The sequence below is a fragment of the Gopherus flavomarginatus genome, chromosome 13 (genome assembly GCF_025201925.1).
Source record: "Gopherus flavomarginatus isolate rGopFla2 chromosome 13, rGopFla2.mat.asm, whole genome shotgun sequence".
NCBI lineage: Eukaryota > Metazoa > Chordata > Testudines > Testudinidae > Gopherus > Gopherus flavomarginatus.
The window spans coordinates 14,962,430-14,978,043 of NC_066629.1; the positions used below are offsets into that span (position 1 = coordinate 14,962,430).

The 15,614-nt window shown below is 46.8% G+C and overlaps 1 protein-coding gene across 3 annotated transcripts in view; it reads right to left on the minus strand.

The window, feature by feature from the left end:
- Positions 1-15,614, minus strand: part of ETS1 (ETS proto-oncogene 1, transcription factor) — a 115,307-nt gene that overhangs the window by 91,318 nt on the left and 8,375 nt on the right. For 2 of the 3 annotated variants that reach the window (XM_050921653.1, XM_050921652.1), the window contains exons 2-3: positions 12,578-12,660; positions 6,783-6,921 (exon numbers count right to left, since the gene is read on the minus strand). In XM_050921653.1, coding sequence (XP_050777610.1) covers positions 6,783-6,921; positions 12,578-12,649 — 211 coding nt within the window. In that variant the 5' untranslated portion in view covers positions 12,650-12,660. Of the gene's footprint in view, positions 1-6,782; positions 6,926-12,577; positions 12,661-15,614 lie in introns of those variants that run through there. The other variant, XM_050921654.1, reaches the window with a different exon arrangement.

Here is a 15,614-nt window from a genome sequence, read left to right on the forward strand (position 1 = left end):
TTCCACTACATGCATCCGACAAAATGGGTATTCACCCACAAAAGCTCATGCTCCAATAAGTCTGTTAGTCTGTAAGGTGCCACAGGACTCTTTACTGCTTCCATAAAGGTTGGGGCCACAATGCAAGTAGAGATTTACTTTATCTGACTCCCACTTGCTCACCTTTATTCCAAGACCCCGGATTTGGATCCTTCTCCACCACTGCAGGTTTCCATGCACCAGGGGACAACTTGCTAGAGCTGTTTTCCCTTTCTGTTTAGGGAATGTAATGCTTATAGAAGAGAGACAGAGAGCCTGGGCTAGTCACATAATGAGCTGGCAAGTGTCTTTGAGGTATCAACACAGTAAATACACCTCAGTCGTCCAGTGCCATTCCACTGCCCCGCACCGTCCACTTCCATCAATGCACCTTATCCCTAACCTGCGGTTCCAATCCTGTGCCTCCCTTTACCCCCACACACCCCTCAGTCTCAACCTGCATCCTGCTATTCCAGTCTTCAATCCTGATCTACACTCCACCCTGCTCCTCCACTCCTAGAGCTCCCACCCAGCTCTGCCAAGGCCCCTTCTATTACATTCACCCAAGGGAATTAACTCATTTTATGGGCCTCACTGCTGATCTGGAGTATGCCCTGAAATTTCAGTCTTAGGCCCTCAAAGGCCTCTGCTACTGTTCTTCATTCCTCAGCAACACTTGATTTTCCCTTCACCTGAGCAGATAGAGTAAGTGGTGCAGTAGGTACGTTACACCTGGGAAAGTTCACCACGGATTTAGGATGAGCCGTTCACTTAAGACTCTCAACCAGAGAAGAACAAACCTTTCCTGACACTCTGCACAAGAACACTCCGCCCAGCTGCAGCAAGTTATGCTCTCGCATCTCTGTGACGCAAAAAGAGCGATCAACATTCCAGTTGCAAATTCTTGCATTTTTTTTTTTAAACATAACCCCTCCTCCCATCCACCCCCCAAATGTTTATGGTCCAGTTAAGCTCCAAGTCACGCTTTCCCCTATTCATATCACTCCATAATCTTATCTGACTTAGAGCGCAGTGTAAATAAACTCTCTCTAGCATCAAAGGCAAAAATTCTTCTGTTAGTGCAAGCGAGCCTGAAACTTTTAGCAAAGCTGCAGTTTTGTATCACAAAGGGACATTTTTACACTTTGGTTTTCCTTCTGTTTCTTTTATCAACATGAGGACCATCAAAACAAAATAGCCTCCTCTTCATAAAGAGATTAGAAGACAGTGGAGGACTTGCATGGGTAACCAAAGTGCAGAGGAGCAGAAATGAAAGTGCAGAGCGATATATACAAATAAGAGTTTCCTCTCAAGTAAAATTAGAAACTCTCCTAGACCATAAAGGCAAGAGAGCATAAAAGAAAAAAAAGCCAAAATGTAGATTAAATTAAAGTACAGTAGAGACACTTGAAGAGAAGTCTGGAGGGGATGGTATGATGGGATAGCCTAATTTTGGCAATTGATCTTTGATTATCAGCAGGTAAGTATGCCCAGTGGTCTGTGATGGGATGTTAGATGGGATGGGATCTGAGTTACTACAGAGAATTCTTTCCTGGGTGCTGGCTGGTGAGTCTTGCCCACATGCTCAGGGTTTAACTGATCGCCATATCTGGGGTTGGGAAGGAATTTTCCTCCAGGGCAGATTGGCAGAGGCTCTGGAGGTTTTTCGCCTTCCTCTGCAATGTGGGGCATGGGTCACTTCCTGGGGGATTCTCTGCAGCTTGAGGTCTTCAAACCACAATTTGAGGACTTCAATAACTCAGACACAGGGGTTTGTTATAAAAGTGGATGGGTGAGATTCTGTGGCTTGCATCATGCAGGAGGTCAGACTAGATGATCATAATGGTCCCTTCTGACCTGAAAGTCTATGAGAAGAATCCTCTACAGATTATCAGAGGTCCCGCCAGGGGAAATCAGATTTCTTTTACAGATACTGCTCCATTAAGAACCTGATCTAAAGCCCATTGAAGCCAATGGAAGTTTTTTCATTGATTTTGAACAGGCTTTGGATCAGGCCTTGAGTAAAGCTCATGCTCAAATAAATTTGTTAGTCTCTAAGGTGCCACAAGTACTCCTGTTCTTTTTGTGGATACAGACTAACACGGCAGCTACTATGAAATCTGCAGCCATGATATTTCACAGACCCTATAGGAGGATTGGGGGGAGGGATCACAGGTACTCTGCTCCCCCGAGAGTACATTCTCGCAGACAAGAAGAGAATCACAGAACTTTTCCAGATTACAGATTTGCCAACGTTCGAGTACATCCAAATGTCACGAGGACAGATTTCATCAGAGCAGAGAACCGGCATCGTGGTCAGACAGGTCACCCACAGAGTTGAGTGAATATCCAAATTAAGAAACAAGGAGAATATTCACTTGCATACAAAAGGGAATTTTAGCCCAGCCGCATTCACAGCCTGCCTCCGTCTAACATACCAAGGCTTGAGCTTCACTACCACAACTGCTGGCAAAAAAAAGAGAGCTAACATTTTTAGTTGAAATGCTTGAATATTTGCCAAGAATGAATTTTGAATTATACTTGATTGTAAAATTCAGCAGTTCGGTTGCATTGTTTTGTTGCATTAATCATGTGGTTTCATTGCTTTTCCCTGAACAGCCAGCCAGTTTATGTAACAACAGTGGGTGAAAAGGACAGAGGACCAGTACAGGCCCTGTGTAGGTTTCACTGCTGCATAATAGGTGATAGGCTTACATGGGACATAAATGATGCAATAACCTCATATTGGCTTTCTGCCCAGGGGGCACTTTCACCCAGCCTGAATTTTATGTTAAGTGCTTATTTGGCCCTGCATTACCATAGTATGTGAACATCTGCCTGTTTTTAATGTATCTATTCTCATAACCCTCTTGGGAGGAAGGCCAGTGATATTATCCCCATTTTATAGATGGGGAAACTGAGGCACAGTATGGCTAAGTGATTTTCCCTGCTCTGCCACAGACTTTTTGTGTAACCAGGGCTGCCAGTCCTAGAAAAGTGCTCTAACCCAGTGCTCTCAAATTTGGCAGGTCTACTGCTTGTTCAGGGAAAGCCCCTGCCAGGCCGGTTTGTTTACCTGCCGCATCCGCAGGTTCAGCCGATCGTGGATCCCACAGGCCACGGTTTGCTGATCAAGGCCAATGGGGGCTATTGGAAGTGGCGCAGGCTGAGAGATGTGCTGTCCACCCTTCCCGCAGCCCACATTGGCCTGGAGCAGCAAACCGCAGCCAGCGGCAGCCGCGATCATCTAAACCTGCAGACGTGGCAGGTAAACAAACCGGCCTGGCAAGGGCTTTCCCTGAACAAGCGGCAGACCAGCTTTGAGAACCACTGCTCCAACCCACTGGAAAATCCTGCCTCTTTGCAAGTATTCAGGTTGAACATGCAATCCGAGATTCACATTGTGTCGGTTAGTGACATGAGACAGAACAAATTGCAGACATGACTGTAGTATTCCCAGTCTGAACAATCTGTAAAGCAAGAATTACTCACTTATTCATAATTTGAAAGTCATTACAAATTTAATCAATTGGAGAATCTCATGCTGTTTGAGGATGGCAAAAGAAAAAAAGCTAAAAATGATTACTTGTATTACAGTGTCACGCAAAGACCCGCAGTCAGAATAACAGTCCCATATGATTAGGTTCTATACAAACATTTGGTCACTTGTCTCTTTCTAACTCAGGCTCAGCGCCACAAGTAGGTAAGCCTGTGAAAAAGAGGTAAGTGCTTCCAAGCCACAAACAGAGACATGGTGGTGGGGAAGACACCCACTGATCATTTAGTGGTTTGACACTTACCTGGAAGTAGGGTGACCAGACGTCCCAATTTTATCGGGACTGTCCCCATATTTAGTTGTTTGTCCTGCATCCCAACCGATGTTCGGTCGGCAGTGGTGGCTCCAGGCACCAGTGCTCCAAGCACGTGCCTGGGATGGCAAGTTGTGGGGGGCACCCTGCCGGTCCCTGCGAGGGCAGCAATCAGGCAGCCTTCGGTGGCTTGCCTGCGGGAAGTCCGCCAGTCCCACGGATTCGGCGGCAATTTGGCAACAGGTACGCCGGAGCCACGGGAACGGCAGACCTCCCGCAGGCGCGCTGCCAAATCTATGGGACCGGAGACCTCCTGCAGGCAGGCCACCAAAGGCAGCCTGCCTGCCATGCTTCAGGTGGCAAAAAAGCTAGAGTTGCCCCTATCAGTTGGGACACGAAATTATCCTGATATTTTGTACTCTCGCGCACAGGTAGAGGGGGCTTGTGCCCCAAACTCAGCCTTGGCCCTGCCCGGACTCTGCCCCCCCCCGCCCCATTGAATCCCTCCCCAAATCCCCGCCTCTTCCCCAAGCACAGCACATTCCTCCTCCCCCACTCTCCCTCCCAGGCTTGCGCGAATCAGCTGCATGGCGGCGCAAGAGCTGGGAAGGAGGAGAGAGAAGCAGGATGCAGCAGCCCACTCAGGGGAGGCGGAGGTGAGCTGGTGCAGTGGGAGGGCTGGGCGGGGAGCTGCCAGTGGGTGCTCAGCACTCACCAATTTTTCCTGTGCACCAGAGATTCTGTTTTTTTCCCCCCTCCGCCATCAGCTTTCGGGTTTCTTTGGTTTTTTTGCTCCGCCGGCATCCCTCCCGTGCCCTCCCTGTGTCCCGATATTTCATGTCTCTCATCTGGTCACCCTACCTGGGAGGTCCAGGTTTTCGGGGTTATTTCTGTGAAAGTCTGGCCTCTTGAAGTCATGTTCTAGGGACATAATTTAGTATGGTATCACCTAAGGATCTCAATCATTGATCAAGCCACCACTGTTCTAGATGCTGGTCAGACAATAAAAACCAAAGACACTCCCTGGCCCCCAGAGCTCAGAATCTTTTGGGCAGACAGGACACACGTGGACAAGACAGACAGATGGAGCAGAGAGAACAAGAGACCCACAAACGAAGAATTTGGTAGTAAAGTTGGAGTCACTGCTCATCGCTTAGCCGGACAAGATCAGATTGTGAACAGTGGATAGGCACGATGGTACATGGGAGGGCTCACCCCTTTAGTGGGACTACAACCTTCCCCTCTGAGTTAGTTGCAACACATGGTTCTGAACTAGGGGGAGAGGAGGAGAAGGACTGCAGTCCTAGCTGGAGAATAATTTCATTCACAAAAAAGGAAACCAAGACCTTTAGCTCTGAAGCCATCTTAAGGAAATGCTGCTGAATTTAATAATATTCCCTAGCTCTTATGTAAATTTTCATCAGCAGATATCAAAGAATAGGAGGTCGGTATCATTATCCTCATTTTGCAGATAGGGAAATTGAGGCACAAGGGAACTCACCCAGCAGGAGAGCCAGGAATAGACACCCTGCCTCTTGAGTCCAAGTCCCATGCTCTATCCACCTGGCCACACTGCCTTCTTATTGCCTCTTTAGTGGCATTCACCAATGATTCCTCACATCATCCCCAAAAGGTCATCCACATTTTATAGATGGGGAAAACCTAGAGTACAGCATCATTAACGTGACACTAGGATTAGAACTCAGGAGCCCCAGGGTCCCACTCCTGTGTGCAAAAACAATCTGCAAGGAAGTCAGTCCAGGTGGAGGATGGGCAGACTCTGTGATTCTAGGCCTGGTTAACAGAGGATGTGACCAGCTGTTCATATTCAGCTTGCTCCTCAGTGCACAATCCTCTTTGCAGTCAGCAAAGACCCCATGAGGATCCTGTAGCTGCGAGGCCTGGAATTCCATCCAGCATGGAACAAAGTGCATGTACATACTAGAGCATACCTAGCAGACACACCCCTGCAGTCACCTCCAGCAACATCACTTCACAGGAGGCCAAATCCTTGCTTTAGCATTCATCTACATCACATGGTAATGTGATGGTAAGCTACACAGATGACAAGGGGGAGAATAGAACCCTGTCTCCCCACACACAGGCCTCTACCTCTTGAGCTAAAAGGAGAATATCTAATTGGTCTAAATAATACTAGGACTTTTCTCTTTGTAGGCCTATCGCCACTAGAGACAGACAGTCACTAGTTTAACGTTCACTCCAGAAGAAGGCAGCAAGACAGACTCACGCTAGACACAATATTGGTATTACACACACTTTTTAAGCAGGGTGGCTGTGCCTGCCCCCACCCCCACCTTTTGAGAACCTGAACTCAGCCAGGGACACGACAATGGGACAGATAGGGGGCTCAGCCTCCCCGCCCCTTGGCCTCTGACCAGAGGTGGCTGGCATGACAAAGGGATAGAGGGCCAAATTTCAGTGAATGACACTGCAACCTGCTGCTTGCCTCTCTCTCTCCTCCCCTCCACCACACACACACTTTTGCAGTCCTGGAAACCCTGTCAGAGGCTCCATTGTTCTAGGCACTGTACAGATATTTCAGCATGAAGAAAGTAAGCCTCTGTACCAAAGAATTTACAATCTTATAGCAAGACAAGACCAGGGCAGAAGCCAGAGGGAGAGTCGGGTAGGAACAATAACAAGATAACATTAAGATTAAGATTGTCCAGTAAGCAGAAATTTATTGCTCAACCCAGCCCAGCCGGGGTCAGATAACACGCTTCTATAGGCACCGCCGTAAAAGAGGAAGTTAGTACATTGAGACCAGGAGGTTGCAAAGTTCCCCCAAGAAGCTCTCCTCCCAAAGACCCAGAATGCTGCTCTTTAGATGTAAGCCATCTGCCGAATCCTACAGAGGACACAAATAAAATCCCTCCCACGCTCACAAAGGCACCTTCAACTCATCCCCCATCTTTTAGTAGAAAGTGGGCTTACCTGAGTTGTAGCGTTCTATGCCAGTGGGCACTTCTTGAATGGTGGACTCATCCCAGACTGGGTAGCAAATCCTTTGCTGGTAGCAGGTGGACTGAAAGCCACAGCTCATCCAAGGATCTTCATAGGGATTGGCAGCACCCTGCCTCAATTACAAGGGAAAGACATCAGCTGATAAGCAGATCTAGTTAAAACATAGCACAACCGCTCCTTCCAAAAAAAAAAAAAGGGGGGGGGGGATGTCTCATGAAAATATCTTCCGGGAGAAATTTCAAAACAGACATTTTGATCTGAAGTCAAATAAAAAGATATGTTGTTTGGGGCTTTGGAAACAAAAGCCCAGAGGATGCAGAATGTTCTGGGACTCTCACTGGAAAGCCCAGAATATTTTCCTGCCCACTTCTGCAGGCCTGAGAGGTTTGGAAAGTGCAGCATACAAAGCTTAAGGCTGACTCAAATCCAAACACGAAAACATCGATTGTTTGCCCTTTGCTCATTAACAGACCACAGCCCAGGACAGGCTCCAATTAGTGGGGATCCATAGCAACCAATTAAAGCAAGCATTAGAACCGCAATGGACAGCAGCTGTGCACCCACCTCCGGCCCTCTCCCAGAAATCTCTCTCCTTGGCCCTCTGTTGCCCACAGGTGCAAGTTGTGCCTCTCTTCACCCGTGGGAGAAAACTGAGCTGACATTTTGTATGCTTTTCCTCCTGCTCTCCAACTATTTTGGAGCCAGAAACTAGCTGATAACATCCCTTTCTATATTCGCCCATGCTTATGCCTCATTCGCATAGTCCAACAGCCATCAGGAAGCTACTGACTTTTAACATCTGTTCTTCATTCCCTTTTACTACAGTCAGTTTTTTCCAAGGCACCTGGCTCTTTTTGATATTCGGGCAGCATATTTTGAACAGCTCGGCATGTTGGGTGATTGGCCTCGACTCAGGGTGCTAAGCCCTTGAAATCCTGGCCCTGAGCTTGTCTGAAAAATTGGACCCACCTGAACTAACCCTAAAAATATAAGAATTACTCAGAGAGAGAAACTGTATCATGTAGAATGATTCATCCTGAAAGCACTTCAGTTGGGTATCAAGCTGGGTCATTAGAAGGACACAAAAGCCTTTTTTTCAAAATCTGGCATGAGACGTTGTCAGCAGTTAAGAGATCACAGGTCTCTTGTCTTGAATTTCAGGACACTGAAGATAATGACATTTGGACAAATATCCCTTCCTCATTCCCTTCCTGGGGATGGTCTGTCTGCAGAAGACACCTGTTCAGAAGAGATCTTGGGACCCAGAGTTTTGCTTTGCTTGGGCATTACCCCTTGGTATTTCTTAGCCACGGTGCATTTCACGATACCAACGAGAGCTTTGCTAATGCTGGGGGACACATTCATTCCTGAGACATGAGGACATACAATCTGTGCCCCCTCTGCTCAGACGTGCAGCCTTACCAGGGAAAATGATACAAGGAGGGAAGTGCGGTTTGCCACAAAGGAAGAGCAGCCTTATTCCAGCTGGGGCAAGGGTCAGCCCTTTTCCCCAGGAGATGCACTCAGTGGTCATACCTCCCAGCTGGTCTTGACCCACCATCTCCACCCTACATGCTGTTGAAACCACAGAGTATATTTTCTGGGAGAGGCAGGGTGGTTTTAGTCCTATCGTGTAACCCATCTCCCAGGAACTCCTCACGATTATAAGCTTATTATAAGGACAATGGTTCTTCCATGCCTCAGAGTGATGGCAGGTTTCAGGGAAGAAGGCATTGGTGGGAGGGACAATCACCCATTGAACTGGTGATATCAGGGAATGCGGAATCCCCTTGATTCTATAAGGCTGTTTTTAGGCAGCACTGAGCCAACCAAGAACACATTCTTCCAGGCTCAGCGGCAGTTTTAAGCTGCAATTGAAGAATTGCTCAGCCAGCTTCTGGAAAAAGGGCCATCGTGATCCTGGTCAGAGTCTAAAAGAGCAGGTGGGTGGGCTCAGGGCACTGCAGCAGGGAGGCAGGCTAGACACAGCAATGGTAGAAAGTTGCAGGAAGGAGAAGATAATTTTAGATGTGACATCAGGAACTATTAGTTTGGAAACAATAAGAATAGTTCAGCTGGATAATGCTGCAGAAGCTCATAAACAGGCTGGATAAAGGACTAGAGACTAGTCACCAAGACACAATGCAAAGGTCAGCCCTCTGTCACTCTTGTGCTGCAGAGCTAGGATGGCTGTTTGTAAAGTTCTTTGAAAGGGTATATGGGGCCAGTCCCAGGTGCTCAGCCCCCTCGCCTCCCAATGACTTCAGTATCAATCAGGATTAGGCATTAAAAACACCTGATGGCTGGGAGGGTCCAGTCCAATCCTCCAACCAGGATATTGAAGGAGATGTTTCCAGTGGTATTATTATATCTGGTTATTTTGCAACGTGACAGAACCCCTGCCTTTGATTTAGCCACTAGTCTCATTTCAATGGGGACCCAACGCGTACTGCAAACCTCGGACTCTGAATGGGAGGTGCTGAGGTCTGGAAAACAAGTCTCCTCATCATGACTGTCACTGACCTGCTGTACAACCTCAGACAAGCCACTGCCCTGCTCCGTGCCTCAGTTTCCCCTATGCATATGAAACCCTCACATGCTATCAGGGAAACTTGCAGTACCTGTTTGTCTCCCCGAGTTCCTGCAGCCACTGCTAGTGTTGTAACTACGTCTTCTAGTAAAGTTCAGTGGTCGCTGGAAAGGGTTTCTGAAGAAGCAGTGAGGTCATAGAATGAGACTGAAATGGGCAAGAGTTGATGGCCCTCTAACTACTCCCACTAGGTCCCACTATAAACATGTGCCCCCAAGCTCCTGTCCAAGAGATCACATCTAAGAGGGGGCAAGAGGGTGTGAAGAGCAAGAGCAATGGGCACAATGGAGCCTTCCCAGCCCAATATAATTACCCTGCCATTACTCAAGACAAGAGAACCAGGCCTGTTTACGCAGCTCGATTGTGAAGCGAGTGAGCTGACACACACCGTATTCCCAGAGAACTTTGATCTGCTGGCAGGGAGATTCTTGCTGGTGAAGAGGAGGAAGGTTAAGAGATCAGGGTCTCTCCAGCAAAGATCCATCTACCACTAATTCTTCACACTCTGGGACTACAGGAGGACATCTGAGCTGACAGTCAGTAGGAGGTCTTAGCCCTGAGCTGTCAGGAACTCAATGAGCCGGAGACAAAGGGTAAAGGAGGAGGACAAGGAGGCCAGAGGCAGTAAGAGAAAAGAAATATGGTGCTACATTCCATGAGCAACTGTCAAAAATAGAGAAGAGTTGTTTGAAGTTAGGAACATCTTTTGGTTAAGACACCTGGCTGGGACTCAGAAACCTATAGCAGAGGACGGAAACAAACCTGGATCATCCAAATCACTTTCCCTCTATGAGACTTCACTCTCAAACTGTAGAATAGGGATAATAGCACTGGGGTCTGATCCTGTTACGCAGATATTGCGCCGGTTCTAAAGCGGGAAATCCTGCTTTTCTAAGGTTTTTCCTCCATCCAATACTTAGACAAACCCATACAATGAGGAAACACCACCAGGGGCAGGATGGAGGGCTCTTCAAAATGGCATTCCACTGTGCATGTGAGGCCACACCAGTGGAGTCGTGGTCACGGAGATGGGGTTGCTCTATTCCAAGAAGCACATGAATGTCCAGTATTCTGGGAAGGCATGAGTGGCCACCCTAGATTTTGGAGCTCCTCCGTGCATAGGACTCCCATCTGCCCCAGTGAGAGTATTGAGTGGCTGCAGATTCTCCTCAGAAGGGCCGAGTCTGACAAATGCTATCAGGCGTGGTGCTTACTACCATGGGTAGCGTAGTCCCGCGGAAGCCATGTCAGGTAGTAAGACTTAACGGGACTGGGCGTTTGGCATGCACCTTAGTGCTCCACAGATGCACAATAGATATGAACCCAAGGAAGAGGGGATGTAGTAGGCTAGCGGCAGCTGTACGTGGAGCCCACTCTTTCTCTAACAAGAGGAGCACAAGAAAAGCCCAGTTTAAGACACACGGCACACGCCCAGATACAGGAGTGTGGGCGATGGATAAACTCCAGGACTCAGTTCTTAAGAGTGAGTAAATCTAAGATGCAAAATCATAGAACACAAGCGTTTGACCCCAATCAAACGCTTCCTCAACTGAAATTCACGGCAACAAGTTCTTTGGTGCCAGTGGCGGCAGGATCAAGTTCTGGGTTAAGCCAGGTAACCTCCAGCGCAGTGGGAAAGATCCACATCGTCACTTGCGATAACAGGAAAGAGAGTTTCCTTCCCCGCCTTCAGCCATCCCTAGGGCTGCCACCACCCAGGCATCTGCAGAGCGCCGGTCTCTTCCACTCACACCCTGTCCCAGCTGCTTCCAGACCATGTTCTCTCCATCACTGGCCAAAACATTAACCAATTCCTTCCCACTCTAGTCCTCCTAAAACCATGTGGAGGTCAGTGGAGTTCTGAGGTATCTGAGCTTTGGAGCTGGTTGAAATTTTTCCAAAAAGAAAAATTCCCCCCACATCAGAAAAAAAAAGAGAAAATGTAGTTTTGCTGGCAATGGTGGGTGGGGAGGATGGAAGGATGAAAGATTTTCTGTGGGAAAACATGGCAATTTCAGTTACATTTTTCAATTTTCCATCAAGGAAACAACTCCCCCACCCCCATTTCAAATCAAGTTTGAAACTGAAACTTAAAAAAAAAAATTCATTCTGAAGTGATCGAATAGTTTCATTTTTACATTTCTGAACAGAGATTTTTCCAGACCTTTTTGTTGTGTGAAAATTTTCACTTTTCCAACTTTGTTCCATTTTGGGATAAAAAGAAAAATCAATCAAAATATTGAACTTTACTACAAGATGGAAATTCCACTTTCCACCAGATCTGCTTAGCACCTAATTTCCTCATCCCAAATCTACAGCTTTCATGTGCCCTATCTAGGTTCCTATACTGTGCTCAGCACGGCGATGGATGAGCGCCTACTGATGTAATTTTAAGGTATACATCTATGCCTGTGTGATAGAAATATTAGAGACACTGAAGTAGAGGGCTAGATTCTGGCCTCTGCAACAGCCTCTTTACCCCACTTCATCGGCACAAAGGAAACAGAATATCCCAGCTCAGGAACAGCTGACAACCCTATGCAATCCCCCTATGCACTATCATTACTATGTGCCGGCCATTGCCGTGTGCCAGTGGCTGACTGGCAGGCATCCACTGTACGGTGTGCTCTGGTTGTTCTAGACTGTGGAGCCATTCATAGTCACCCATGCCACGGTGTTCTATGTTCCGTATAAGGTCTCCTCGGACTGTTCCAATAAATGTAAAACCACCTTTCCCCCACCTCCTCCCAAGAAGCAGAACAGAATCTGGCCCTGAACCTTCATCCAAACTCAAATCAAACCTTGTCTGACATTTGAAAAAGCTGGGATGCCTTTAGCCCTGTCCCAGTACATGTGCATTCGTCCTCAGAGGTCATAAGGATTTGGGTTAGGGCCACCTTTGGAAGAGGAGGCATGGATACATCAAAGGCCATTATCTTAATGTTTCTGCTCTGACTCATGTAAGAATCTGTGCTCCTATGTCCAGCTCAGGTTTGCAAGCCCAAGAGGTTCAGATAAGAACTGAACATGTAGTGGCTTCTCTGAATTAAACAGTATCTCTCAACTATTTGGCATTAGCCTGTTCCTGCTGCCAAGCAGTTTTTCCCCCGAGTCCTGCAATGCTGTGCCAAACTCCTATGGGATAAAAGAAAAATAACCCAACATCCTTCCTTACCATTACTCCTGGACGGGCCAGAGGATAAGTAGCTGGGCTTCCAATAGTTGTGTCCATGTAGTAACTCATCATCCCAGAGACACCTACAGAAACAGAAGTGGATCATTAGATGCACTGCTGAGGAAGCCTGGTCTGACAGAGGAGATAGGGTTGCAGGATTAGGTCCTTAGTCATAAGAGGACTCCTTATTCACACAAGTAAATCCTATTGACCTCAGTGCAAGGAAGGGTGGCAAAACTGGGGTTCAAAGATGGAAGAGACCTATGAGGTCAGTTAGTTTATCCCTGCCATGCACACTCGTAACCAAATGCAGGAGTGTTCCCTACAGTATATTTTCAAGTTTCTCACCTACTCCAGTTTTAATTGGCTCTTACACCTCTGAAGAAATAGCAGCCTCACACAGAGGGCCCAATCCAACACACACTATCCATAGCGATCTGATCTCCAGTGAAAATGGAGATCAGTTAGCAGAGATATTATGCTGACAGGCTCCTTTTCTACCCTCCAGATAGTGATGACCTGCTTCCATGTAGGATAGAAAGAGGGAAAGGCCCAGTGTCCTCCTCCCAACGCACCCAGAGGTTTCTAGCATGAGCCATTCAGACAGTGATCTGCAGTGCACCAAGGTGGAATGCCATGTGACTCCCTTGCCTTCCTCATCTAGGAAAGTGAGCTGATTTCACCATGGCACAATCAAGTATCATCTAGAATGCAAGGCAAACCCAGTCCCTGTGAAAAGGTGCCAGACTTACTGACAACCTCAGCCCACAGCAGTGAAAGCTTCCCCTAGCCCGGCTGTGCCAACCAAAAGCTTCAGCCATCCTTCTGAGGGACAAGCTCCAAAGGGCAAACAGCAGCTTACTCATTCTCCAGGGCCCCTTCTCCCTAAGGCTTTTGCTGAGGGAGTCAGCTATAGCCCAATTCAACACCCCTTAAAGTCAAGAGGAGTATTTCCATTGAAGTCAATGGGTCAGAGCCTTAGGTCCAATTGTGGTGGTGTTTTTATAACGTTGACACCCGTCTAGTAGAGGGATTGACTGAGACCTTCAGCTTAGCATCTGCGCAGTCCAACTTCTTAGCACCACTGTAACAGCCAAACCTAATAGGTGATTTAATGATCTGATATTTATATATTAGCAGTACACACAAATCTCAGGTGATCTCACAGCAGTGAGAGCTACTCCGGATTTTACACTGCTTCACAGTAGTTGAGATCAGAGTCTGGCCCATGTATCAAATGCACTTCATTCTTTGAGCCATTTATATCATATTTAATGTACATGTAGATATATATCCTATTCTTTATGGAGCACATTCATCTGGGGCTGCGATAGTGAAGCCAGTTTAGCCTCTGGCGAAGGTCAGACGCTCCCTGAGGGCTGCTCCAAGTTACACCCTCTGACGCATGGTTATAGCCCTTGTGGGAAAATCTCCTAGGTACAAAGTCTGCTCCAGTTCCTCCATCTCCTCTGAGTGTTCTGTCATGATAGTGCAGAACCATTGCTGTGCCTGGTAAATATTGTTCCCTTGCACCAGTGCTGTTCACTGTGGAGACTTTTTACCTGCCCTATGGCCCTTTTGCAGAGCTGGGGTGAAGGAGCTGAAACCTGGATCTATGTATGCGCAAATAAAGCAGGAAATAAGTGCCTCCCCTCCAATGATTTAGACTCATAGGAGAAAATGTAGGGCCAACGTGCTTTCCATGCCATGTGAAGCATGAGATATGTGTGTACTCAGTGTCACTTCCCCTACGTACAGAGCCTTTTGCCTGGAAGGAAACTATAAAGAGGGAGTTGTCAGGGATTCGCAGAGCTCTTTTGCAGGAAATAACGCAGGGCCAGACTGCATTACTATTTTTATAAATTTATTTATTTAAAACAAACCCATTCAGCCACTACAGGCTGTGCCGGGGAAAGCGGTCAATGGTATAACAAGTCTCCACCCTGAGAAAGCAGTGACTCCATCATCCTCTGGAGAATGTGTCATTCGATTTCTTTAACCCCCAGCACTACAATTGTCCAGCTAGACAACTGTAACCAGAAACACTGAACCCTATTCTCCCTTGATTTCAGATTTACTCCTGATTGGCACTTTATGTTCTCTCTCTTGCTCAGAGCCATGTCTAATCTGCACTGACCCTAAAAGGTGCTGTGACTCAAGGCACAATTCCTCCCTGCTTGCCCTTTGCTTTTGAGGGGTGGATAGTAATCTATTGCCGGCTAACAGCAGCAGCAAATGGTAACCCCCCCATACTGTCTGACCAGCAGGTGAGACAGAGGAGCCAAACTTCTGGCCTTTCCCCATTCCACCCCATTCATCTGCCTATACTTTTCAGCTCAGCCTCAAACCTGTTAGTATTTGACTCCCAGTAATCAAAACATGCAGGAAGTGACCAAAACATGAATCACCTGTATTTTGTTGTGTCATGTCATAATTTATGGAGAATGGGTTTTTATTATAGCTTTCCTTAGAAGTTTTTCCCCCTGTCACTCTGTAAATTAAACAATTTAACAAAAACTAGAAAAACAAATTTTGTTACATGCAACAATAAAGTTCTTCCCGCTCCCCCTCACGTATAATAAGTGAAGTTTGAACTAGAGTTGATCAAAAGATGCCATTTTTTAAATACAGGATTTTTTTAAAGGGTTCCCCTCCTTCCCATCCCCGCCCCCCAAAAATAGTTACCTGTGAAAGATTCTGTTTTCTAATGAAAAAACCAAATCCTCCAAAATTGTTTTGAATAAGAATTTGTAAATAAAAAGTAAGTTTCTATCCCTTGTGGCTATGGGAAAATCTTCAAAATGTGACACCAGTGCACCCTGAAGGCTCCAAAAATTGAAGGCAAACAAAAATCTATTATTTTAAAGCCAATGTCATGATATTTTGGTGAGCCTGACTCATGATGTTTGAACATATGAGGTTGGCAATACTAACATCATGACATGACTCCATATTTGTAGAACTAAAAGGGCTTTTTATTAACAGAACCATTTACAGAAATGTTACATCTGATATTCTAGCCAAGTGCACACAGACT